This window comes from Chanos chanos, chromosome 4 (assembly GCF_902362185.1).
Source record: "Chanos chanos chromosome 4, fChaCha1.1, whole genome shotgun sequence".
NCBI lineage: Eukaryota > Metazoa > Chordata > Actinopteri > Gonorynchiformes > Chanidae > Chanos > Chanos chanos.
Window position 1 is genome coordinate 47,834,851 of NC_044498.1, and position 25,186 is coordinate 47,860,036.

At 44.9% G+C, this 25,186-nt stretch overlaps 2 protein-coding genes across 3 annotated transcripts in view; both read right to left on the reverse strand.

The window, feature by feature from the left end:
- Window positions 1-513: 513 nt before the first annotated feature.
- Window positions 514-9,022, reverse strand: synpo2la (synaptopodin 2-like a). The gene is made up of 4 exons (XM_030772865.1): window positions 8,921-9,022; window positions 6,194-6,345; window positions 5,267-5,982; window positions 514-3,146 (listed from the first exon to the last, which is right to left on the reverse strand). The coding sequence occupies exons 1-4, from the start codon at window positions 9,020-9,022 to the stop codon at window positions 514-516; spliced, it is 3,603 nt and encodes a 1,200-aa protein (XP_030628725.1).
- Window positions 9,023-14,001: 4,979 nt separating this feature from the next.
- camk2g2 (calcium/calmodulin-dependent protein kinase (CaM kinase) II gamma 2) overlaps window positions 14,002-25,186 on the reverse strand; it is a 52,640-nt gene continuing 41,455 nt past the window's right edge. Inside the window, exons 15-23 of one of the 2 annotated variants that reach the window (XM_030773025.1) lie at window positions 22,449-22,532; window positions 20,229-20,273; window positions 19,602-19,656; window positions 17,739-17,843; window positions 16,619-16,744; window positions 15,764-15,839; window positions 15,354-15,448; window positions 14,949-15,197; window positions 14,002-14,353 (exon numbers count right to left, since the gene is read on the reverse strand). In XM_030773025.1, coding sequence (XP_030628885.1) covers window positions 14,965-15,197; window positions 15,354-15,448; window positions 15,764-15,839; window positions 16,619-16,744; window positions 17,739-17,843; window positions 19,602-19,656; window positions 20,229-20,273; window positions 22,449-22,532 — 819 coding nt within the window. In that variant the 3' untranslated portion in view covers window positions 14,002-14,353; window positions 14,949-14,964. The remainder of the gene's footprint in view (window positions 14,354-14,948; window positions 15,198-15,353; window positions 15,449-15,763; window positions 15,840-16,618; window positions 16,745-17,738; window positions 17,844-19,601; window positions 19,657-20,228; window positions 20,274-22,448; window positions 22,533-25,186) is intronic. The other variant, XM_030773026.1, reaches the window with a different exon arrangement.

Sequence of the window (25,186 nt, forward strand, 5' to 3'; positions counted from 1 at the left end):
CCATTTACCATTACGAAAGAGTATTCAAAGTGAATACTTTTTTGTTTGTTTGTTTATTTTCTGTACAGACCATAATGCATGGATAAGTATCAATGGTATGTTCACAATTAAGTTTTGAAGAGGCTGCATGCAGACCTGAACCTCCCTCGTTATTATGGCTAACTAGATGATAATTTTCAGAGCTATAACGATGATAAAACAGCTAGTTTAAATACTCCTAACAAAATCTCATACTCCTAACAAGCTTTTAGTCCAAAAAAAAATCATTAGAGGTAAATAGTGATAATGAATCCATTTTTAAGGGCTGTCAGGTGCTATTATTCCATGTGAAAAACGTCAACACACGCTTCTATGCATCGAAAACTGGTTCTTCTGTAAATACTGCCACCTAATAACATGTATGACAAGAATGGGGATTATGACAAGGATGAAGACCATGGGGGAGGATAGTGGGGGGGGGGGGGGGGGGGGGGGGGGGGGGGTTATGTCTCTGAGACAGACAGAGTCTCTTGCTCAGTGATGCAGAGTTCCAGGCCTCCACACACGGGGCTGGATGCCCACCCGTGTGGCAATGAAACGGGGCTTAGGTGCTTGGACTGGTGCAACCCTCAGGGGATTAGGGGGCAGAGCACTCAATTCTGGCGCACTTTTGAACTGCTTGGCAGCTTGGAGACCAGGGTAGCTCAGGCTCGACATGCTTGACATCGGGGCCGGGGGCGAGTAAGGCAAGGGGTGGACGACGGGGGCGGCAGAAATTTTTGGGAGTTCTGGCAGGCCTGGGGCTCGAGCTGGGATGGGAGCAGATGGAGGTGGAGGTGGAGAAGTAGGGACAAGGGGTGGTGAGGTCATGTCTGAGCGACACAGTGGCTCACCCAAGGTGGTTTGTGAGCGCGGGGCAATCACGGTGGGGTTGATAGGAGATGCCGACATCGGAGTGGGGGTGGAGAAACGTTTGATCTCATAAACGCGTGCGGCCTTGACTGGGATCTGTTTGGGAGGGGTGAGAGTGTACCCTTCTTGTTGCTGCCTCTGGTAGAACGGTGTTGAGGACTGAACGTTGGAACCTCCACCAAAGCTGAACATAGCTGGGTTGAGCTGGTAAGGCTGCCTCCTCATGAAGTCTATGGCTTTGATTCCCTCCTTCTGTGTCCCGTAACCACTCCGAGCTCCCGTTGTGCTTCCATCAGATCCCTTTGCCCCTCCTCGCTGCACCCCCAGAGGGCATGAGGGTGAGAGCAGTGGGTTGTATCCAATGGGTGGGGGAGCACGGATGTTAGGGGAGTACTTCCAGTTGGATGGAAGAGATGAGCTAGACAAGAAGTCGTCTTGCTGCTGGTTCATGGCCACGGTCGGCTGGGGCTGAGGAATTGGCTGCTGAAAAGAGGATGGTGGAGAGTCCACTACGTACAGGTCCATGCGACGCTGCCTCCTTGCAAATAGCTCAGCACCTTTTCCTTCCGCCTGAGGAATGTGGGTTACCTCAGGTATGACACGTGGTTTGGGTGCCACTGGTGGTGGGACCTTTCCCCTTTGGGAGTAGTCAGCATCTCTGCTGTAGTCATCCACTGTGCCAGTCATTGGGACTGTTGGCTCTGGGTAACTATGCCTGGGCCTCTCGTCCAGGTTTTGCACCATAGACAACAGTTCAGGGTTAGGTGAATTCTTATTGTTGTCGGGTACTCTGAACATGGGCCGGTAGGCATTGCGCCTACGAGCCTCCAGGAGGATTCCTGTTCGACCGTGGATGTTCTCATGGGATTCCCCTGCAGAAACATGGGTCACAGGAGGTCCAGGGACAGTCGGAGCCACAGGAGTATGAGGGATCACAGGGGCCAAAGGGTTGGGAGCAGTGGTAATAGCAGAAGGAGCAGGGGTGACAGCAGTTATAACTAAGACTGATTCGCTGGTAATTGCTGGAGTATGTATGGCAGCCGGAGGTACCACTGTGGCAGCCTGTATGTTCTCCATTGAGGGGAAATGAGGAGGTAGAGCATGGGTTGCCACAGCCATAGAGGAGGGAGGTGATAAGGGTCCAGTGGACACAACAGATGTCATGGTGTGATCTGCTACAGGTTCACTGGCATTCACCTGGCTAACTGCAACTGATGGGGCACTACTGGCAGGAGCGACAGCTATTGCTCTCTCTTCAGATGCAGCAGAGAATGGAAGTGCAACAACAGCCACCGATACTGGCCGTGGTGTTTTCTTGGCAACAGAGGGGCGGAATACAACGGGTGCCGTGGCAGCCCGGTTGGTGATGAAGCCCGGAGCAAAAGGTTGGGCAGTTCTGTTCAGCACAGAGCTAGGTGGCAACTCAGGGAGAGGGGCAGGGGGTGTAGGCATGACAGTTTCTATGGATGGCACCATACCAGTTGCTATGGGGATCACATCTGATATGGACAATTCAGCGGTGGTGGCATGGCCATTCGTCATGGCAGAGATGGAGGGAGTCACTGCCTGTGGAGCGATTGTGACTGGCATCTCTGTGGTTTTAGCCTCTTGCTGCTGTTGTGCTTCTGTTGTCCTAACTGGCTTTGGAGCCACAGGTGGGGGCTGGATCGAGGGCTTTGTTTGTATTTCTGGCTGTTGAGTTAACACAGGCATCTGGTTGTTTGGCTCTAGAGGTGGTTGTGTTTGTGTTTCTGTCTGTGGCTGGGTCTGCGTTGGACTCTGCAGCTGTGCTTGAGAGGCAGCCACCTTCTTTGCGTGCTCTGCTGCCCTTCTTCGCTGCTGCTCAAACAGCTGTGCTCCTTTCCCTGCTGTGTCACTTAGGCCAGGACTTGGGGCGTCGTCTGCACCTTCACCCTCGACAACCCTGTTTACTGAGGCAGACCTCCTCTCAAGTACGTCCAGGTAGTCACTGTCCCAGGTGGGATCGGGTGCCGCTGAAAAACCATCCTCGTCAAACTCTGACTCGCTGCCAGGGAAGACACCATCCTCTTCCTGGGAATCCTGACGCATGTCCTCGTCCACGCTCCCAAAACTTGTCAGCGTGTACTTCTTGGAGCGTTGCCTTCGCTTCTTGAACATGAGCACACCCTTGGAGTGGGGGTTGGGGGCATCAGTCAGCAGTGAGGCAATAGTACGGCATTTGGTTCGTGCCTCTCTCACTTGCTTGTCCTGAACCGACTCACCACGATTTAACTCTGTGAGAAAATTAAAGGCAGATGTTCAAGGACAGTCAGGAATATTTAGTGCCTCTGTGAAACACATTGTTAATCAATGAATTCGTGAGGATATGGTGATGAAACTTCTTTCTTTGTGACATTACTTTCTCACGTAGGAAATGTTATCGACAGTATCCCTTTGCGGAACCTCATAATTTAGCACAGGACATTTAAACTCTTTAGGCCAAAACAGAAGAGGTGTTGCATCTTTCCACATTCTATGCACATTCTAACTCGAAGGATCGTGGTAAGATGCACTTGCTTTCTGGGAGATCCCTTTAAAGGGCTGGCATGGCATGTATCATGATCATTCTCATGGGTTCTTTTGCCAAACTGGTAAATGACCTGATTTAACCTTTAAACAGAGAGTCCCATGACTTCAGTTACAAAACAGCCTGAGTATTTTAACAAGCATTTTTTTTCACATGTTTCTGGGTTGCATTTAACACTCGTCCATCTTTTAACTTGACGTGGCTATATTTTCAGAGGAAAACCTCTGCACACTTTTGGATTATCAAATTACTGAAAGGACAAAGTATTAGCTTTGTAGTATTATCCCGTTATCTTTTTAGTGAACTTCAAAGGGATGAGAAAGTGAGAGAATCTGCTCCCAACTGTAACAGTTTTATTTACATTAAGAAGACAGACAGATATTTTGATCTATGTGGGTTTGTTACATTTGGATGCTCGTGTGTAATTATGAAAGAGCGAATAATCATTCTGGCTTCAATTTTTCTGAAAGCTATGAAAGCCTATTAGATTTACTTAGATGTATCAGATCTACAAACTGGTAAATCTTATGAAAAGTTTCCAGATTTAATGATAGCATGATTGTATTATGATTTTATTCTATCTATTTATCCTTGGCTATTAACCGTTTGTGTTTTGAAACACTGTTGCAAGATTCAAAGACACACAAATCACAAGCTGAATAGTTTTAAGGAACTGACTCTCTTCACACCATATCAATATCTCATCTCCTAATCACAGATATGAATCATGGATTCACAAACACACATTCGGCAGCTGTTATCTGTTATGTTTTGAAAAGTGATCGGCATGGATCTGAGTGCAAATGCACACCTCCAAATCTGTGTGTGTGTGTGTGTGTGTGTATGTGTGTGTATGTGTGTGTGTGTGTGTGTGTGTATGTGTGTGTGTGTAGAGACAGTTGTGCTGTGGTACTACAATTTGTCTATGTTCAGAATGAAACCTTAATCTGTGCTGATGATTGTATCTTGTCTTCAGAATGTATTAATGACAAAATGGATTACAGTGAGAGAGAGAAAATGAAGTAAGTGAGAGCTAGAGAAACAGAGATAAAGAGAGAGATAAAGAGAGAGACAGAGAGAGAGCGAATCAAGGACTGGGAGAAATAGCGTGAAGCAGAGTGAGGGAGGTAAGGAAATTGAGATGAGAAAGGAGAGCCACCGATTCTTGACATTAGATAGCAGCTGGCAATACTTCAGCCAACGTCCAAAGCAGCACTCGGGTTATCGGACCACTGAGCCACAGGACAAATATAGAACCAGTCTCTCACAGGCGGACCCTGGGTGACTGACCCTGTTCTCTTCAAGAGGTTCCATGTAGACTATCACATTGTCATTTAGAAAATATGTTCCTAACATTACCTGAGATAGCTTGTGACATTCAGAACACAAGCCCCTTACTCATCGCCAAACAACTCTTTTGAAAAAGGAATTTGATGACCCTTGATCTTTTGCCTCAACTCCAGTATTCTTTTCAATGAGGAAAAAAACCTCACAGGTTACAATTGTTAGTTCTCTCTCTCGGGACGGTGCATTTTAGAGGCCATATCAGCCAAAGCTATATCTGTTCATTTGTTATAGGACTCTGCTGTACATTCTTGATATATAAAATGCAATAATCATATGTGGTTTAATTTACAATGCATCAGAATTTCACAACATGTCATAATTTTTTGCTCCTTAAAAAATGTACTCCTGAGATGGCTTCTTGAGGAAAATAAGCAGCTCCAAAATACACTGATTGAAAGTTCTGAGACTGAAAGAGAAAAGAGAACATTCATCCAGCTAACACAGCCAGTTATACAGGTCTACGTATGTATGTATACTCACTGGCTTGCTTTGCTTTGTCCATATAGGTCATGGTAAGCTCCTCATCCACGGGCGTGTCTACTGGCCCCACCATGGGCACCAGCTGTATTTGAGAGCTCAGCATCAGTGCCTCCTTAGCTCTCTCTGGTGACACAAGAGGGGGCACATTGGTGAGGTCCTGGAACCCACTGTCCTCCTCTGGAGCCCCCTCACGGGGATTCTGGTCATCTGCACTCATGGACGACGTCTCAGTGGAAGTCTGGGAGGACCACGCCCCAGGTGGAGGGGGCTGGTAGATCACCTCTTTGCGTGCCACACCTGGCAGGGTGTCTCCCCGCCCCAGCGTCTCCATTAAGGGGTAAGCTTGGACGTCTGGAGCGCTGTCATAACCGCTCATCTCTGACGTCTCGCCGCCCTCAGGAGAGACGCGACCCGTCTTCCCCGGGTTACCGGAGTTGCTTGGGCTTCGGCGCTTCTGCCTTCGCTGCCTCTCGTGCGCCGCCACGTCTGCGTCACTGTCTGTTTCTCCGTAGTACGCCTCGCTGCCAGGGGGAGACGTGAGTCCGCTGTGTCCTGCCGGTGATATCACAGACCCTCGGTGGACCTGCCTCACAGCTGGTTGCTGGGTTCTGGAGCCGGCCGGTGTCATGGCCCTAAGAGCAGCACGGTACTCTTTGTCAATGCGGGGTGAAGGAGCTCGTTCCATCAGAACAACCGACTGAAAACCAGTCGGTGCCCTGATTATGATGTGGGGGGGTAAAACGGCAGATGGGTGGTGAGTATAAAAACCTAACACAGTCCTAGCTGTTCAGGCAACACACATCAACACTAGTAGATGATTACACTTATATTCACATACATTTTCAATTCATTACTGTCACTTAAGCTGTAGTCTTACCAGGAATGGGCTTGAGTACATTACACAGGTATGGGAAAAGTATGGATTACCTTTTGATGCGGATGTGCAGGGTTCCAGGGATGCTGTCGATTAGGTTCATAGCCTGAGCATGGGACAGACCTGCACACGGGCTCTCATTAATAGACACCAGCTCATCTCCTTCTCGAAGCCCTGCACGGCAAGCTTTACTGCGCTTACGAACCTGCACCAGCAGAGGGAGACATGAGAATCAACTTCAAAGGGCAAAAATGGATTGAGTAAATGTTTGTGATGTTTGAATATTCGAACCCAAACCTTTACGACACTGTAAAAAGTCACAAGGTATGAGATTTCTCTTCTGCACTGTGTGCTTGTTTAATTGAAAACAGTATCCACTAGGTCACGATATATTTTCGAGTGCCTTTTGACATAATTAAGCATTGTTTTCAGATCCAGTTGATTCCATTAATGAATTCTTAAATGCAGAAAATAATGGACTCAGAGTTGGCATGAGTATGCGGGTAACATAGGAGCACCTCACAGACTGTCTAGAGGTTTGTCTAGGCTGTACATTCCAGTTACTCACAAAAAGGACACAGCTAAGCCTGCCAGCTGCGGTTTCCTAATCTGTCCAAGTTCCCCCTGGGAAACTTGGGAACTTTTGCAAAATGCTTTAAAAATTACCTGTTGAAAAGTTAATGAAAAATATGATGACATAGGTTTCCCACTGGAGTAAGAATTGGCTACTGTATTGCCACTGTGGCCGTCACAAGTATATCAACAGAAGAGCAAAAAGAAGCTGGAGATACTACTTATGTGCTAATCTATCACTGCTGCCCTCTCACCCACTCAACAACTGAAATGCCAGCCAGAGAGAACATCACCCAGAGCCTTCGTGAAACTGACATCAGGCTGGTCACACAAAAAAAGGACCAGCTCTCACCAGTTCGATGCCAGTAAGACACAGTCAGATCTATTGTTGTTTTTTAGCAGGTCCAGAGGATTGTCAGTGAGTTTTCAACATCATAACTAGCCCTTCAAATTCTCATAACTCACATTAGGATATGCATATTACATCATAGTTTATCCTTTTGCTTAATGCTCTCTGAGATAGGCCCCTGCTGTAGAGAGGGAGGATGTCAGTGTTTGTCTGTCAGTCTCCTTGAGTTCCTCGTTACTGTCAGTGTAAAGAACCGGCAGACATTCTCACATTCTAAACCAGGCATACTCCACATGCATCCCACATGCTTACGCATCATCACAGCTTTTTTAATTAGCACAATGCCCACTTTAAAGTTTCCTGGCAGTGAACAGAGCCAAGAAGCTGATCTGGGAACAGGTTTTAACTACCGTAAAATGCCACAAATTGGATCCTACGTAACGTGGGGGCAAGGACGACGACCGAGCAACTGTCCTAACGACGGGACGGGTCACCTGTGTGCGAGAGCATGAGATTATAGAGCGCATCCTCAGGAGGTCAGCCGTCAGTCTATTTTAAATGGGAAAGTATGGCCCATGCACTCCACACAAGCACAGCTGTGTCATGCCGTTGGCAGGTGACCTCGCGCCTGGATACAAGACTCATAAACATCCCATTCACCTCTACACAAGTGGATTACCATGACCTATTTGTGATATATTACTGATGGACTATTATGCAATAGAAGAGATTTAGTTGACCCTGTGACTTGTTAAGAGATCAATGAGTGATATGCTAATTTTAAAATTGAGTCCTATGCAAAGGTTTAATTGATCTGAGGTAGGCTACTTTGTTAAAATGAAAATCCCTCGACTAATCTTTAAGAGGAAAGATGTCTTTGCAAAGAGATGTCTGGTGCGAGAACCGCTAAACTTCCTTCAGCCGAAGGAGAAAATATAACCGTTGCAAATCTCATTTGTCATGCTGAGACAAATATCATTTCTGACCTTAAGACAACCCCATCTGGAAAAGCTTCAGTGACATGCTTACTAGAATAGAATGTTTGTTAAAAGTGTTTTGCCTAGTTGACACTTGGTAAATAGGGTTTCCATGTGCACATATGTACTGTACAGGAAATGACACCCCGTCCCCAAGAAAGAAACTGTCCAAAAAAAAAAAGATGGAAAGAAAATGGATTCCACGCAGCACATGAGCAGAGAACTGGCAATCTGATTGGATATCTTTGCGTACTAGACTGCTACTCTGCTAAAAGATATCCAAACACCTGTAATGTTAGAAAGCCAAATGGCCTGATGAATGCACACCTTGTGATAGCTTATTTTCATGTCCCAGTATTTAGTGAACATGCATTGCCTATCGTTGCCTCTCGTTTTCCTTTACGTACCATCTGAAGATGGATACACTTTCATAACCCTTCACCATTCAGGAAATGTTTTACTTTTTTATTTTAAGTGTCTATTCTGGTCTGCTGGGACACATTAAAGACACATTATAACACACATACCCATATATATATTTTTGGTAATTACTGGTTCAGAATGTAAGAGCTGCCAGGGTTTGCCCTACATTCTGAGCAACAGGTTTAGAGTTCACTGCACTATCCATCACTGTCTTCATATAGGATCTAATCTAGGGCAGACATATGACTCAGGCCACCATGCCTCTAAACTTCGGTGACAATATACAAATCAGAGAAATGTCAGATAACATCACTTTTTTGCCCAAAACTGAAGCGAACATGAGAAGTCTGTTCAGACTAATGAAAGTTAACAGACGCGTTCATTTACCTGAGATAACGCGACCTGATCTCAGGTCACCTATGCCCTCTCTAGAACATCTGCGACAGCTACAGGCATACCTTGGCAACCTGAAGAGGTTTCTGTTGCTCCACACCCCCCTGCAGTCGAAAACCCCAAGGCGCTCCCCCTGATAGTGAGATTATAACCTCCTCCGCCACCATGGTGATGTGTCAAGGTGTTCTTCTCTGTGTTGTGTCCGTGGGTCGGTCTGTGGCTCTGGGGGGGGGCCCTCAAAGTGGTGGCTCCATGTTCAAAAGGGCCCCCTCAGAGAGCAAAACTCAAGTCTACAGCTGCAACAACGTCCTGGGCTTGTGGCTTTCTATTTGCCCACCTGGATCAATGCACCACAACTCCTCTCTCACTCTGTCGTTGTCTCTCGCTCTCACGTACGCACACACGCATGCACATACACACACACACACACACATACACACACATAGAAACCCGCCCTCCGACTCGGCGAACTCGATGTTGGTGGCAGGGTCACCGCAGTAAAGAGAGTTAAAATAGAGAGGGGAGAGATACGAAGAGCCCTCAGCGTCTGCTTACACTGTGGAATTCTGTGTTCGATGAGGGGAGGGCCCAACGGCACACTTGTCCTGTCACTCACAACACATTGCTTTTGGAGAGGGGTGCAGAGTGTAGGGGCAGATTGCCTCTCTAAAAATAGGCCTTTACCCCTGCCTCTATGGACTTAAAGATGGTAGGATGGTTGAGGGGGCACAGAGGGAGCACTACGACACCAGGTTAAATAAAAAATTGTAAGTGCAGGTAAGATGCACTTTTGAAACCAAAATTCAGTCATCAGTCAATACGTGCAAACATTTATCTCATGTTAACAGCACTAGGAGATTCAATTCATGTTGACATTTGGAAATGGACCTTTAAAAACAGGGAGGCAGAAACCAAACAAAAAAGAAAGATATTTCCGGAGCGATTTATTTAGAGAACATCCTAGTTTAAGGCTTGTTACAATATCAAATTAGTATATCATCCTGCTTATCAAAGAGCCAATTTTGGATTTTAGTGCACGGTTTGTTTTACAACACTGGCAGGACACCGAAGCTCTCCCTGCATTCTGACACCAAACCCCCCCCCCCAGCCTCCAAACTGGGAAAGCAAGTCAAGAGCAGATTGTGGAAAGCAGCCCATCAGCCACTCCTGGATCCCCACCATATCCCTCTTTTAATTGGGAAATTAAAACAACAAACTGACACTTCATTTTTGAGGGGGGCGGAGGGGGAGGGGGCAAATGAGCTCAAGTTGCGGAGTCAAGGATACAGATTATCACCTTCAAAAGTTCTTGGAGCTATATGTTGTATGCGTTTCCTTTCTTTAGCATTACTACAGAAAGGCTAATGTAAAAATTCTGATGTTACTGTGCACTGCGTAGAAGTAGAAGAGTAAGACTAAAAAGGACTAAAAGATACTCCAGGACAAATCTGTATATCTTTACACACTGTAATGTAATTAGAAACAGGCTCCAAAACCTGAAGAGAAGCTCCACACTGCACAACACATTGCTTATTATGACTATTCTCTGACAATTAATAAAAAAAAAAAATCAAGCACTTGTACGTACACAGTCAGCAGGTACTCTTATCCGGAAAGACTGAAAACGATGGCTTTTCTACGCATGCCACACACCTCTGAAGCACCACTTAAGGTTAAGTGCTTCGCTGATGGGAACAATGGTAAACCTCCATTCTAGAGATACAACACCAACAACCTTTTGGTGACTGATCCACTACGGTCAGTAGAACATCATACTTAACCATTGCATACCTTCCTGAACCATACAATGTGAAGCTGTCAGTGCTTAGACTTTAGAGGACTTAACACTACGACACTAAAAGTGCTTGTGGTGTCTATTGACATGCTAACTATTCACTCTGTTGAAACAAAAGCCAGTGGACTGTGGAAGTAAAGGATAAAAATACAACAAAGACGACACGGCCGATGTTGAAACATTATTTTTATTAAATACTTTCATATGGTTTCCATTATAACAAACCTATAATGAATATCTACTAACATTCAAACAAACACTTGATAGTTTTAAATTCATGGTTTTATTAATTGTAGGATCATGCAAAAATCCAGCATCCAATTAAAAGTATAGTTTTTATGTAGCCCCCATAGTATAGGTTACAATGCAAATTCACTATAATGGGGAAACATACCAAGCTAAGGCTTTGTTAATTTTTTGTTTTTCTTTTCTTAGAAACGGGATACATATCTCTTCATTTTAGTATTTGAAACAGAGCCATCTGCCATTTACCTTGAGGATGCAAGTAACACATAGAGATCTCATTAATCTTTAAGTAAACACAGACAGTGAAAAATATTACCAGAAAGTAGGCATGCATATTTTCCTCCTCTTGTAAAACTGCATATATGATTTGGTTGTTAAAGTGAGTGTGGCCATTAATTAGCTTTTTTTTTTTTCGGTTAGCATATCAAGGCTCACCTTGTCTTGCTAGCAGGCTAAGTACTATGTAAGGTGTAATTTCTTCTACCTAGTTACCCTTCGGTGTTGAATTTTTTTCATCCCTTTGAACTTGTGTTTCTTTTTTTTGTTGTTGTTGTTGTTGTTTGTTTTGTTTTTTTTTAAAGTAGACTGCATTTTACTTTTGTTTTGTTTAACGTATTATCATTATTTCCATGGCGGTGTGAACATACTATGAATGGAAGCATCAGGCGCAGACGGAGCAAACGGAGGCCTGTGCCCGTAGCACAAAGTCAGGAAAACGAACAAACTACTTAAAACCAAACACCACACATGGGTAATAGTATACATCATATCATGGTGCAGTAGTGAAGACAATCTGGAGACAGTATGGCGTTTCAGTGACCACAGGCGTGCTCTGAGCTTGTGGAGAGATCACTAGTGAAATGTACGATTGATAACAAAGCGCTCCGCTTTTTTTCTATTCTTTGTTTGTTTGTTTGTTTGTTTGTTTGTTTTTTTTCATAATCAGAAACACTTTGGAGTCATTTCAGCTAATGTCTGTCCACATTTAAGTAGAAGTACTATGGAACAAGCACGATGGTTTTCAGCACAACATTGAGGGGTTCATGGCAAGCATAGCCCCTCTGACATTACAACTCACACACAAGTATCTACTTATAACACAGTGAAATAAAAAAAAAAAAACCCAAACCAAAAAAAACAGTGTTCCAATGTTTTAACCATTGACACACAGATATGTTTTAAAGGGAGCACATTGTATGCGGATGTGCACTCACACACCAGTGTATTCATTCACTGTGAACTTGCACAAATGAGCTCAGTATATGACTGCATTGTACGTTTGTGTGTGTGCTTGCGTGCATGCGTGGGCCTGGAGGTTTGTGTGTGTGTGTGTGTGTACGTGTGTGTGTGTGTGTGTGTGAGAGAGAGAGAGAGAGAGAGAGATGGGGATGGATACTAGGGCTTACGTGATTGGCTAAGCCAAAGCTCCATACCTCATCTGTAGACTGCCACAGCATTTGTATTTACATGTTAAATAAAAAAAAAACTCAGATTATTCATATCAATAACAACACTAAGAATACTAACAATAAGAACATTTACAACAGAAACCACCACACGAAAAAGGGACCAAAAACTTGATTCTGACTGCATTCAGTATGACTCTTGCCCAAAGCTGCCACCATGTTCTCCACCAATCATTGGCCAGGAGTCACTCATGTGACCACCAACCGTTCTATCTCAAACTGTATTGTCTTTTTTTTCTCATGCCCTTAATAACAGTGATTTGAGAGAAGTTATAGGTATTGAGAAACAGACAGTACAACATAAGAACAGGACTAGAACAAAGACTTAAAAACAGACAACTGTATTGCCCCCCCCCCTTCCCTCAACCCACACACACACACACACACACACACAGACACAATGGGATTAACTAACAGCTATGGGCTGGTGTTTAGGTCTCTGAAAAGTAAGCAAACCCCCAGGGGAGGGATATCATAACCTGAAGTTGCAGAGGAGTCCACACAGAGTGAACAGAACAGCATAGAGTCTGAAGCTTCATGTGCAAAACAGTACAGGCCATGTGATTTTTTTTTCTCCTTATCTTTTCTTCTAAAATCGATTTAAACATGCTTCAAATAGTCTAGAAAAAAATGATTTGTGAGAAAGGATCGGAGATCGAGGAGTGAGCCAAGTGTCACGGCGTGGGAGAGAGAGAGGGAGAGAGAGAGAGAGAGGGAGAACTGTGAGTGAGGTTGACAGGAGTAGTGTACAGCTCCTCTGGGTACCCAGGAGGCAGGTGGAGAACTCAAAGCAAGAAAATGTTCTGCAACTTCAGGTTTTGAGCGCTGGAGCCAGACAAACAGGCGATTTTGGGCCTTGCATGAGTGTGTGTCTGTGTGTGTGTGTGTACAGAAAGGGCTTTTAAAAGTACTACACAGCAAAAAGCCCAAAGAGGCAAAGAGAGAGATGGGAAACACACACACACACACCCTCACCTCACATATCTCCCCTCCCCAAACCTTGACACAGAACACTCAGTTCTCCTTTCTCATTATAAATATCTATGTATACAGAACTATATTAAATAATGTCCCACTTTTAAAAATGATTTTCTCGAAAAACACAAAATACTTTCAAATACAGCATCATTCAGGAGATAAAAACCAAGAGTTCCACAAAAAAAAACAACAAAAAAAAAAAAAACCACAACAGAATACTAAAAAATTCATTTTTAACACACTCTTGCCCAAATCAAATCCCTCCCCTCAAAACAAGCAAACAAACAGAAAAGCAACATTAAAACAACGTCTCTTCAAAATCTGTAAATATGTCTAAAGTCTACACTTTGGTGTTTTAACCTCTGATATTCTGTAACACAATTTAGTTTTCTTCTCTTCCAATATTCCTTCCCATTCAGTTTGTTTGCATCCCAAAAAAACCCCAAAACAAAACAAAAAATAGATATACACGTTAAAATCTTTGTTAAACAAAACAAAAACACAAAACCCCCCCACACACACACACCACCAACCACTAAAACAGCATGTGCTCTTTTTTTTTCTCCCTTTTTTTTTTTTTTTTTTTTTAAATTCACATTTCTGATCTTAAATCATCATTTCTCTCAGTCCTGTTAATTACATGTGTGAGGAATCTCAATATGTTACAATACGTTAATACTTTAAACACCCTTTCTGAACGGCAGGTTAAAGAAAAAAAAAAAAAAAGGATGGGAACAAGTGTGAAGGACAAGACAGCGCCCCCTGTGGGCATCAGAGGCATGCAGCGTCCAGAGGACGGGGGCGCTGCCAACGGTCGGCCCCTCCACATATAGCTGGGGTGGGGCTGGAGAGGCGGTGGTGGCATCGGTTGGCTTTGAAATATTTTTAACTTTGTTGCTTTTTTTTTTTTCCCTCACGTTTTAAACTTCAAGAGGTCATCTTCCGGCCGGGCTCCTGGCGCCAATCCGACCACGGAGAAGAAATGCTCCAATCAGCTTCAGACTTTAGGCATGCTGGAGAACAGAAAAACTACATCAGCCAGTGTGTGTGTGTGTTTGTGCATGTGCGTTAATGTTAATGTTTCTAAAAATTCCGTCTAGAAAACTACAGTCTTATGTAGACAGCCTCCTTACTGAAGGATTTCCCTTCATGCAGATTATCTTCCAGCTTTCACTAACATATCCAGCTAATACACAGCTGGATCATTTAATGTTAGAACCAGGGATCCGAACCAAATCGTGTATCTGTAGGTAACTCTCCAGGAGGACAATGGTCCTCCTTCAACCCACACCAGTGTTAGCATGTGCACTGTGCAGAGAGATGCAGTAGATTGACCAGAGCATTCAGTATACAGCATGTACCTTTAGTGTGTTACCTTTAGTGTGTTACCTTTAGTTACCAATACCTTTAGTGTGGATAGAGAGTATGTGTGTATCTTTGTGTGGCGACTCTTTACCAGATTAATATATGTTCAGAGCCATTAGCGATTACGGGGATGTTAGAGGACATAATTGCTCGTGTGTAGCGGGGAAACGTGTTGTGCAGGATGAGAGGAGAGATTAAAGGAGGAGAGATTAAAGGAGGAGAGATTCATTGTGAATGAAGAACCTTTGCCTGGTAGGAATCACTGCAGGGGTGCTGCGGGGGCTCCTGAGCAGTGGAAGTGCACGTTGAGCCACTTGGCATCGCGGCGGTGCCACACGCGCGTCTCCTCCGACTGGCAGCTACGCGGGCGGCCCTGGCTGTCGATGTACTGCGTCAGGCGGATGTAGGCGATGCAGGCTGCGTCCTCGCCAATCAGGTGCACGTGGGGATTGAGGATGGTGGTGTGCACCGGTTTACTGTTCTTGCTTAACACTGCAAAGAGCCATCAGAGAGGCATTAGAAAGAGCTGCGTCAACACCAATCAGTTCCATATGACTCCTACACTCAAGTGATGGGCCGATAAGAATTCAAGTGGCGCACAGTGTATTCTGAGAGAGCATGTTTGCCATTAAAAGAATGACTGCTCACAGTTCTCAAAGTAGAACTTGTGGAAATCCATGCCTTCCACTAGATTCCCAAGTGCTTCGGGTTCAAAGGAGGTCAGGCCGGGGTCACAGATTCTCCTGGAACAAAGAGTGCATGAGGACTAGGCTCCTTCACAGCAACAGGTTGTATTAAATGTAATCCATCCAGAAAGGCAAACAGCATCTGACTGGTTGAAATAAACCTTCTTGCGTTTATTCAAAATGACATTTCGCAAGATTTCAAAGAAAATAATCAAGACAGAGTCAGAATGCCATTGGTCGACATTAAACCTAAAAAAAAGTCTGGGAAACGTACAGGTGTACGCGGGAGGAAATGCCGTGTGGCCAATCAGTGCTAGGAAGGGTGTGGTTATTATACGTGCACAGGCGAGAAACCTTTTACACAAAACTTACGTGTAGGCTTCAAAGTCGCCGTTGTTGATTGCCTCGATCAGCTGCTCCGTGATCTTGATGATCTCTTGCTTGCGAGCTAGCACCCATTGAGGTAGAGGGAAACACCAATAGGTATACACTTCAGCATAGTTACAGATTTACCCAGTTAGAACAACAGCGTGAGACAATTCCCCATGCAACCCCCCCATGCTGGCTGACTAGCCCATTTTCTTACTGATGCTGAAAGCTTAGCCTCTCAGGATACTCAGTGCTGAATGAGGGAGCAGGGGGTTGAGAGCTGCTTGGGAGGCTAAGTGGAGACCTTCTTATGTTTTAGCCGTGTAAAAGTACTGGGTGTCGGGGTGTCGGGCGACTTGCTGCTGGCCATCTACTCGGTGCCTTCGAGACTTTGGGGGAATATGGCTACGTCTGGGGGACTGTTTTTCTTCCACTTGTTCCACCCATTCCCATAGTCTTCCAACCGTATCCATCCACAGCACAGAGATACACAGAGCGAAATCTGACAGTGGCCTACAGTGACACTCACCTCTGACTCTTTCCCCGTGACACAACACTCATCTGTTTTGTGGTAACCACTAGCTCAACAAGTACAAAAACTATCCTCGTTGACATTGACATGCTCTTGTATAAACAAAACTGCAAACAAGTCCATATTTGTGCATACTGTTCTGTGCTGTTCATAATCCTTTAGGAATGATGACAAGGGTTTTTTTAGCCAGGGCTAAAAACATGTCTTGCAGTTGATGAAGAAGGAAGAAAGCTGGCAGGACACTGAAGCTCAGTTAGGACTGGCACTTCGAAGCTTGCTTTGGATGCCTGGGGGTCTCTACATCTAAGCGCTATTCTAGCACTTACACTGCTGTGTGCTGCTGCCCCCTGGTGGTGTGGAGGCTGGGGCTGCTACAGCAGGTTCTAATTCAGGACAGGAGTTCTGACCTGAACTGCTCCAAGCAACACGCTTAACATCATGCTGTGGGCCAGCTGCAAGACAACGTTACAGGTCACTAAAACGGCAACTATAAACACACACAAAATTGTCCACACAGCAAACCACAGCAAAACGAGTCAGACATTATGCAAAGTAAGGATCAAATATACTCTTTACATAGTCCCTCAGATAGATGCGTAAAGCAATCTACACGCAAGAGGAACAGAAGCCAAACACAGGATATCCTGTTGTCGATCAGGCTAGACCACTGTGAAAATATTTGCACCACACAAGAAAGAACTAACACAGCAAAGACTGAACTAACAGACACGCTCAGTGTGATTTGGCAGAGTTGGAAGAAAAGAAGCATGCTGAAACTATATCGAAACTTCACTCGTCACACAGAAACAGGGCCCAAGAAAGAGCAATAATACAGCATGTAAGAAAAAAAAAAAAAAGGGGGGGGGGTCAGAGAAACACAAAGCAGCAAGAGGCACATTAAAGCAGACAGGTGGCAGTTCCATTTTAAGTGTAGTATGAGGAAGTGGCAGCAGGGGGCACAAGTCCCACACTTAATGCGGGAACTCACTGCGGACACTGTGGCAGCAGAGAGAGGAAAAGGTAGGGACTTGGAAGCTGCTTTGCCTGCTGGTACAGACCCTCCTTTGCTCAACTGTCACGTACACGGCTTTGGTGTCGTGAAGATAAACAAACGGAAAGGTCAGTCTACCTAACTACCTCAGGTTGTTAGGCCTATTCTTCCCACGTCAGTCAAAAAAAAAAAAAAAGAAAAGGACTGTGCAGTGGACCAGACAGTTAAGGGAATTGGACCTGAGGATTGTTGGCTGTAAACGTTCTGATTCTGGACCCACGTACGGCTATTGTTGGTCTTTAAGTATGACGGCTGATGTGCCCCAAATCCCCGGACTCGGAGAGCTTTGCGTCAGAACACGAGCTGCAGAGCCAGGCAAGAGAAGAAGAGTGTACACACAGGTTGAGAAGGTCAGGGGTCGAGAGGCAGACTCTCGTTGTTACGCTGTGACTTACGGGGTGGTGGGCCAGGAGGAGGAACCTCAGTCTGAGGAGTCAGCTCCTCAGAGGCACTGCATTGGCTGACCACTGCGCTGTCACTGCTAGCCCCGCCCGCTGACACTGATATATCCAATCATGGAAAGACATAAGGACAATCTTTTTGTTCTGCACACCTCCACACCACCTCTTCTTAACGTTTAGCCTTTTAACTATTTAACCTTTTGACTCAATAATCAATCGCTCATCAAAAGCAGAGACTACGTTTTTTAAAGTACAGAACAATAACAGGAGGTGATTAAGGACACAACTGAGCAATTAAAATTTCAGCAAGAAGATTTCTCTCTCCCAATGTAACCCAGATTCTCAGCCAACAGATTTCACAGTCCCTACAGCTTCTTCACTGACCAATCTAGTCTGCATTATAATCGCTTGATATCCGTGCCTTTTAGACGGGTCATTACAGTGTGCGGATGACGCTAGCCGTGCTTGTTAAATACAGTGAATTACTGTGATCTGCATGTTCATGGTTTCCAACTGTCAGCACATTTCAATATGGGAGGTGTACATCCATGCAGGGTTGTGAGCGAGTGTGTGCGTGTGTGTGTGTGTGTGTGTGTGTGTGTGTAAAAGATGAAAGAGTGCTCTGTCTGGGACAGAGTTTCACCCCGGTGCAGAATGTGGGGTTTTGGGACAATGACGTCAACAGTGACTCGAAATGATCGTGGCATTCCAACCTGTCTGACTGAAGTTTGCCCTTATAAAAGTGTCTCATTTTTCAAGGTAAAACTGAATAAAAAGCTGTGTTTCGTGTGCGGAGGGTTCTTGTCAGACCAAGCGGCTTAAAAGACTGGTGTGCCGGGGGGGGGGGGGGGGGGGGGGGGGGGGGGGGGGTGTGGTCTTTCGAAGCTACGGTCACAACGGGGCAGCAAAAGTCTACGCCCGAAACTCCCTTAGCAAAGGTAGCAACACGTTACAATTTCACGCCTCATTAAAGCTTCACATAAGATCAAATAAAAGGTGCTACAAAACAATCTCACTTTTGATCAGAAGTCTTGTAAGGTAACTCACACACACAAAAAAACCCCCCCCAAAAAAACCCCAATTCATATTCATGGAATGTCTGGGCTTGGTGGAAAAAGCTCTAAAGGACCGTGTCTGTTGTCAAGGTGAGAGCTTTTCTAGCACAGTACTCCTCCACCGGCTACAACGAGCTTCATACTCAACGGTGAGTCTGACATTCATCCCTGTCCTGCTAGCTCCTGTCCTGCAGGTTCAGTTAGCCAGACAACACTCGGCATGTGGTCTCCTCCCTCCACAAAAGAAGGTTCGCTGATTCATAGAAGCCATCAGTCAGTCTGGGCCTTGTCTTTTTTTTTTCTCCTCTCAGTGGCTGTTGGGAGGACTCTCTGTCCGCCTCACACTCTTGCTCCCACTGCTGTTGCTGGGGGGGACATCGGATCATAAATCCCTGGAACGCTGCTCTCACTGACTCTAGTCTTTCACTCATCACTAGCCATCATGGGTTCGCCATGTCACACCAATCAATCTCTTAGTCTATCCTTTTCTCTTCTTCTCCACCTCTCTCTCTCTCTCTCTATCTCCCTCTCTCTCAATGTCACACAGTGGAGTCTGGGCCTGGGGGGGGGGGGGGGGGGGGGGGGGGGGTCATGAATACATAGAGTAACTGTACTGACATTCGCTGGTGAATTGGCCCGAATTTTGTCCACATACATCCGGACCCAGTCCCACCCAAATTATCATGCCATTTATCTGAATATGTATCTAAGAGGCTGTTTCTGTCTGGCATGACCTACGGCTGACTCGGATCCCAAAGAGAAGTGAGAGACATGCAGAGTACGTGGAGGGTTGATAGAGTACCTTTCCTACCTTTCATGTCCTCCTCTTCAGTGGTATTACAGCTCTCTGTGGAGCCCTGTGGAGAGACACAAAGAAAGAGACACAGGGAGAAGAGAAAGGAAGAAAAGAGCAAGAGAGAGAGAGAGAGAGAGGGAAAAGAGAAAAGCAAAAAAAAAAAAACACAAGGGGACAGGGAGAGGGGTAAGGTTATAAGTATGCAGGGCACGGTGCACAGTGATTTTTGGTGAACTGCATCGGAAAGACAGTCAGACAGACAGACAGACAGACAGACAGACAGACAGACAGTCAGTCAGACCACCTCTCAGGAACACACCACAAAAAAAAAAAAGAAAAAAAAAAAAGAAAAAGAAAGAGGTCCTGCACAAACCAGCCAGGCCAGTGTTAAGGCACACGCATAGAAGCACCAAACCCACAGTTTGGCAGCAGGCGAGCACACAAGCTAGTAATAGTCAGGGGCCACGACAGTGCGCTGTGAGTTGATTAGGTGATGCCCGTTTGAGATCAACCGCCAATGAAGGGGAGGAGCGCTGGATGTCTGAATTGTGTGTGAGTACTCTGCTCGCAGGAGGTGTTAGTAAGGTTACCCTAGCAACCAGGCGGGGAACAGTGCTGACAGTAGCGGCTTACCTTGATGCCATCAGCTGGGTTGTGCACAACAGTAGTCTGTGGTTCCTATGGGGGGGAGGCAGGAAAGAGTTTACCATGCAGGGCTATGAGGGGCAGAGGGAGGGGGGGGGCAGTGCAAGTAGGAGGCAGGGAGGTCTAAAAAAAAAAAAACACCTCCAACTCCACACCCAACATATTAACAGCACTAGTACTACCAAAAGCAGGAGCCACAGCACAGACATAGACAGTGGGGCATTAAACAAAGAGGAGAGTACATCCCAGGAGTAACCATGTTACATTACAGACAGGGGACTCCACTATTGATCTTTGCAGTCATCAGATCAGGTTTTTTTTTTTTTTAATAGACCATGTTTAAAGGAATACAAACAGGCCCGCAGAGCTACAAAAATAAAGGGATGAAAGAAGAGGGTGTCTTGAGAGGATATATAGGGGGATGGTGTAAAGTAATGAGGTATACCTGAACACATTCATTCATCCTCTCTTGGATTACCGACCCAATCGTCAGAACCACATAAAACATGACGCACACTTAACACTGCAAAAGCAGCCAGCCACCTAATGCTACAATACATCACAGCTTTAGCAAATTATTATGCACCGATTACTCATTTCTAGCACACACATACACACACACACACACACACACACACACACGCACGTACACACACACTCACAAACATACGTTTCATCATAGCACTACAACAGATAATATGCCCGAAATGGAGCAAAAATTCAATAGCACCATGTGAAGATGCAGTCCCTGGAGACAGCGGGCCAATATCGTCTTTTTTGGAATCGCTTTCTTTGGGTTTCATTTTATGCTTGGCGTCTATCCATCAGATCTCAGAGGCGGCCGCCGCTGCTGTCAGTTTGCGTTATGCTACGACGCAGGGCCTGAGAGGCTGACGAGGCGGCGGCTAAAGTGTTCGGTTCAGACCGCAGCCAGGCATCGGAAACGAGCGAGGCACCACGGGCAAGGTGGGCTGTTTACGACGTCGGTAAAAGCGCAGCCGCGTCAAACAAACAGCCCCGCGGCTGCCGGGGGACAGTGCTGAAGTCCGACTGCGGGCAGGCCGGCTAAACCTCGGAGGTGGAAAGACTTTCTCTGCGCTAGACCCTCAGGGATCCTCCTTCGTTTTGACTGCTACTCTACCCTTGATGAGCTACTCTACCCTTGATGAGTCTTACTAACTTGTTCGTGACTAAACACCCTTTCCGCTCCTTCCTACACTAATCAGTTAGATTTTTCTTAACCCTCCCCTCTTCTCTTTTCAAATCCCACCTGACTGCCACTCGATTGGCTCACGCTTGAGGTAGACCTTGGACCGCACCAATAAGCCTGTGACGGAAAGGAAAAAGGAAAGGCCTGATTGATGGTGTGTGTCTCCCTCAATGCCACTGTAATATAACCTGAGTCTGTTATAAGAGACAATTGTGTCGTTGCTTCTTCCTGCCCGTGAGAGCGTCTCAGCCTCCAGAGATTGCTGAATGGATACTGAGCAATAGCCGTGTAGGTCGTTCATCACTCTGCAGAGAGACTGCGTATCAATAATGGATGGGCAGGGACTGCATCTTCGGGACAAGTGGGATATCTCTGTTTCCTGACATTACAGGATCCTGTTTTGCCCCTGAAGGCTCAATTATGAGACAAAGCTCACACCTTGTTGTGTTCTCTCACATGCAAGGCTTGGTCTTTTCACGTTTCGTCTGGTAAAGACGAATTCTAGATCTGATTGTCGGTTTGAAAACAAACAAACAAACAAACCAAAAAACCCCCCAAAAACAAACAAACAAACAAACAAAAAAAAAAACGACAAGCTATTCAATTTTTAGAATGAGTGTTAAAATAAGAAGCATTAGTGGAGTTGAAATATAAGATTAATCTTTGTTTTGTTAGTGTAAATCTGTGTTTAAAGGGAGGCAGAAGTGATAGGGGTAAAACAGGAACCATGAAACAGGACCACAGGCACAAACCAGTTGTTTTGATTTGGTTTTTGCTTTTTGTTTTTTTAGCTTCAACCACCAAAACCATACACAAAATCACTTTTTTTTTTAAATGATGATGTGTGCTAGAAGGGTGGATGGCAGTACATATTGAGAAGACAAAACAGAGGAATGAGATGGACTGATGGAAAACTACTGAACGGAAAGAAAGGAGTCAACAAATGGTGTTAAGTACGTCAAAAATGAGGAAAGAAAAGAAGTTTTAAGATGAGGTACCATTGGTGCTGTGGATGATATGCTGCTGTCTTTGGTGCTGCTGGTACTGCTTACTACACTGTTTTTACTGTTGTTTGTCTGTGGCTGGGGCAAAAACAAAACAAAACAAACAAACAAACAAAAACACAAAATAAAATAACCCATCAAGCCCCTGTCAAATAGTCACAAGTGTAGATGCCTTCAAAGCCCTGAAACAGAGTGTCCTACACAGAGCTCTGGTTAAGTGCAGTGGTAACAAAGAGGCAGTCAAAAATGAAAGAGAACAAATTCATACTTTCTGCTTTTCCTTATTTCAATTCTGAGTGGATAGGGGTTACAGAATGAGTGCCTGGATTTTTTGAGTAAAGGTGAAGAGAGAGAGAGAGAGAGAGAGAGAGAGAGAGGGAAAGAGCAAAGAAGAGAAAGAGACAGAGACAGAGGCAGACAGGGAAAGGGAGAGAGTGTTTATTAAGTTTTTGAATGTCACAATCTAAGCGAACAGTACTTTGGGACAGGATTTTTTTTAATATATATATATATATATAAGTCTGGTACTTGAGATAAAGAAGAATCAGCCTAAAAAAGAAAAGTATCAGATTTGACGTGTCTGGGGACTCGTAAGTGCATTCTTTTGTTCGTGTCTGAATTGAGCGGTGAGGTTTTTTTGCCTTTAATATAGAACATGACTGCTTGTATGGAGAGTCAAAATGGATGTGCAGGAGCAGAGAAACACTGGCACTCCACAGTCTCCGCATTAACATTCTTGGAGCGTTTAGCGATTCTCCTCTTTTTCTTCAGTTCCTCTGCCCAGGAGAATGTTTCAAAAAGAATGGTGTTTGTGTGTGTGTGTGTGTGTGTGTGTGTGTGTGTGTGTGCGCGTGTGCGTGTGTCCATATCCCCCTCTTAGGCATGTCTTTTCCTATTAGAATTTACACTCAGTCCATACACAGTGAAACAAAACTTCTAAACACAGAAACACAATCATAAACAGACTTTCTGAGGACTTAAGGAATTAAATAAGACACTTTGCAAGGAACTACAGGAAACAGATCTGTACCTGCAGGGGAAAAACAAATCGCTACTCCGATTTTGGGCTGATGTCCTATAATTAAGCAATGTTACCCCGTGGTACCATTAAAGAGGACGCAAAAAAAAGCATTTGGAACTCGCACCTTCTCAAAAGGAAAACTTAATGGAAACCAGTTTCGCTAAAAATGCAGCAAAACAAATGAAAATTAATAAGCAGTGTCTTAACAGTAGAGTGGGTCCCGGGGGGGGCCCCACTAGTGCATGCAGTGAATGGCCATCGTTGAAAAGGGCACGTGGCACTTTTAATCAATCGAGCCACATCGACTTTAACAGTTTAAAGGAGTGTCCTACTACAAATTGAGCTTCGGTTGAGGAGGAAAGGAAGAGGGAGGTGAAATCAAAAGAAACCAGGAAGCAGAGAGAAGGAGCAGGATGCATTCTGGGAGAACCTTGGCCTGGGTCTAAGCACTGTTATCACATCTGAAAGAGAAGTTTACTTTTACTTTCCAGCGTTAAAAAAAAAAAAAAAAAGAAAGAAAAAAAAAGAGGCATAAACACATTACGTGTGGAATATCATTTAACGCTAACTGTGGAACTGGACAAGCGATATGCGTTTGCACTACTTAAAACAGCAACATGCTATTCTAGACACACGCTGTGATCAGTTAACTGCTGCAACCAGTCCACAGATTAAAAAGTGTATGAGCGCCACACTGTCCTGAACCTGATTTGATGAGTCAAACCATCAGATAAGACTAGCTAAGTTATGACTAGTTTCTCTAGACTACACCAGGATGAGACACAAAGAATGGCTAAACTTGATTTTCTATAAAATGTGCACCTAAAAAAGTAAACTGACAATATTGTCTTTCATATGTACACAAATACAATTAAATCATTTAAATATGAAGTGTATGATGGTACATCTGCTAAATATTTATCCTTAAGCAGGATCTTCAATACTGTCCATGTCTCTGGACTGGGCTCAGACATGCATACAATGTCCCATCTCTCTCTCTCACCCTCACACACATACCCTACCTGTCTCTCTCTCTCTCACACAGACACACACCCTATCCTGTCTCTCTCTCTCTCTCTCTCTCTCTCACACACACACCAACTTCTGTCTCTCTCTCGCTCTCACACACACACACACATACCCAATCTTATCCCTCTCGCACAAATTCAGAAGCCTGAAAGAGAGAGAGATTCTCTCTCTCACACACACACAGACAGACCCATATCCCTAGCCTAGAACTAGTTCCTGAATGTACAAAACCCTCCATTATCTACACTCACAAAGCTACATAAGCTCTGGCAAAAAAAAAAAAAAAAAAGATTATCACATCTGTATGACTGTATGCCGCTGTAAGCACAGGCTATGTACCATGGCAAGGAGCAGGAGAAAAGTGCTTAGGTTAGGGTGAGTGAGAGTGTGTGTCTGTGTGTGTGTGTGCGTGTGTGTGTGTGTTAACATGCCTGCAGGAATGCACGTGTGGCTCCATCAGTGGGCGGGGCCAAAGCCTGACGTATGTGAAGCTGAGGGGAATGGACAGTGTGAGAGAAATGACTGCACATGCACTGAGAGAATGTGTGAAGCCTGACACTACCTCTGTTAAGACTATTTTAAAACAATGCTCTGCTACTCGGACACTGACGCGTGGAACTGCGACTGCAATGTGTGTGTTTCCATCTATCAACTGTTGTTCCTATTGATTACTAGCAATCAA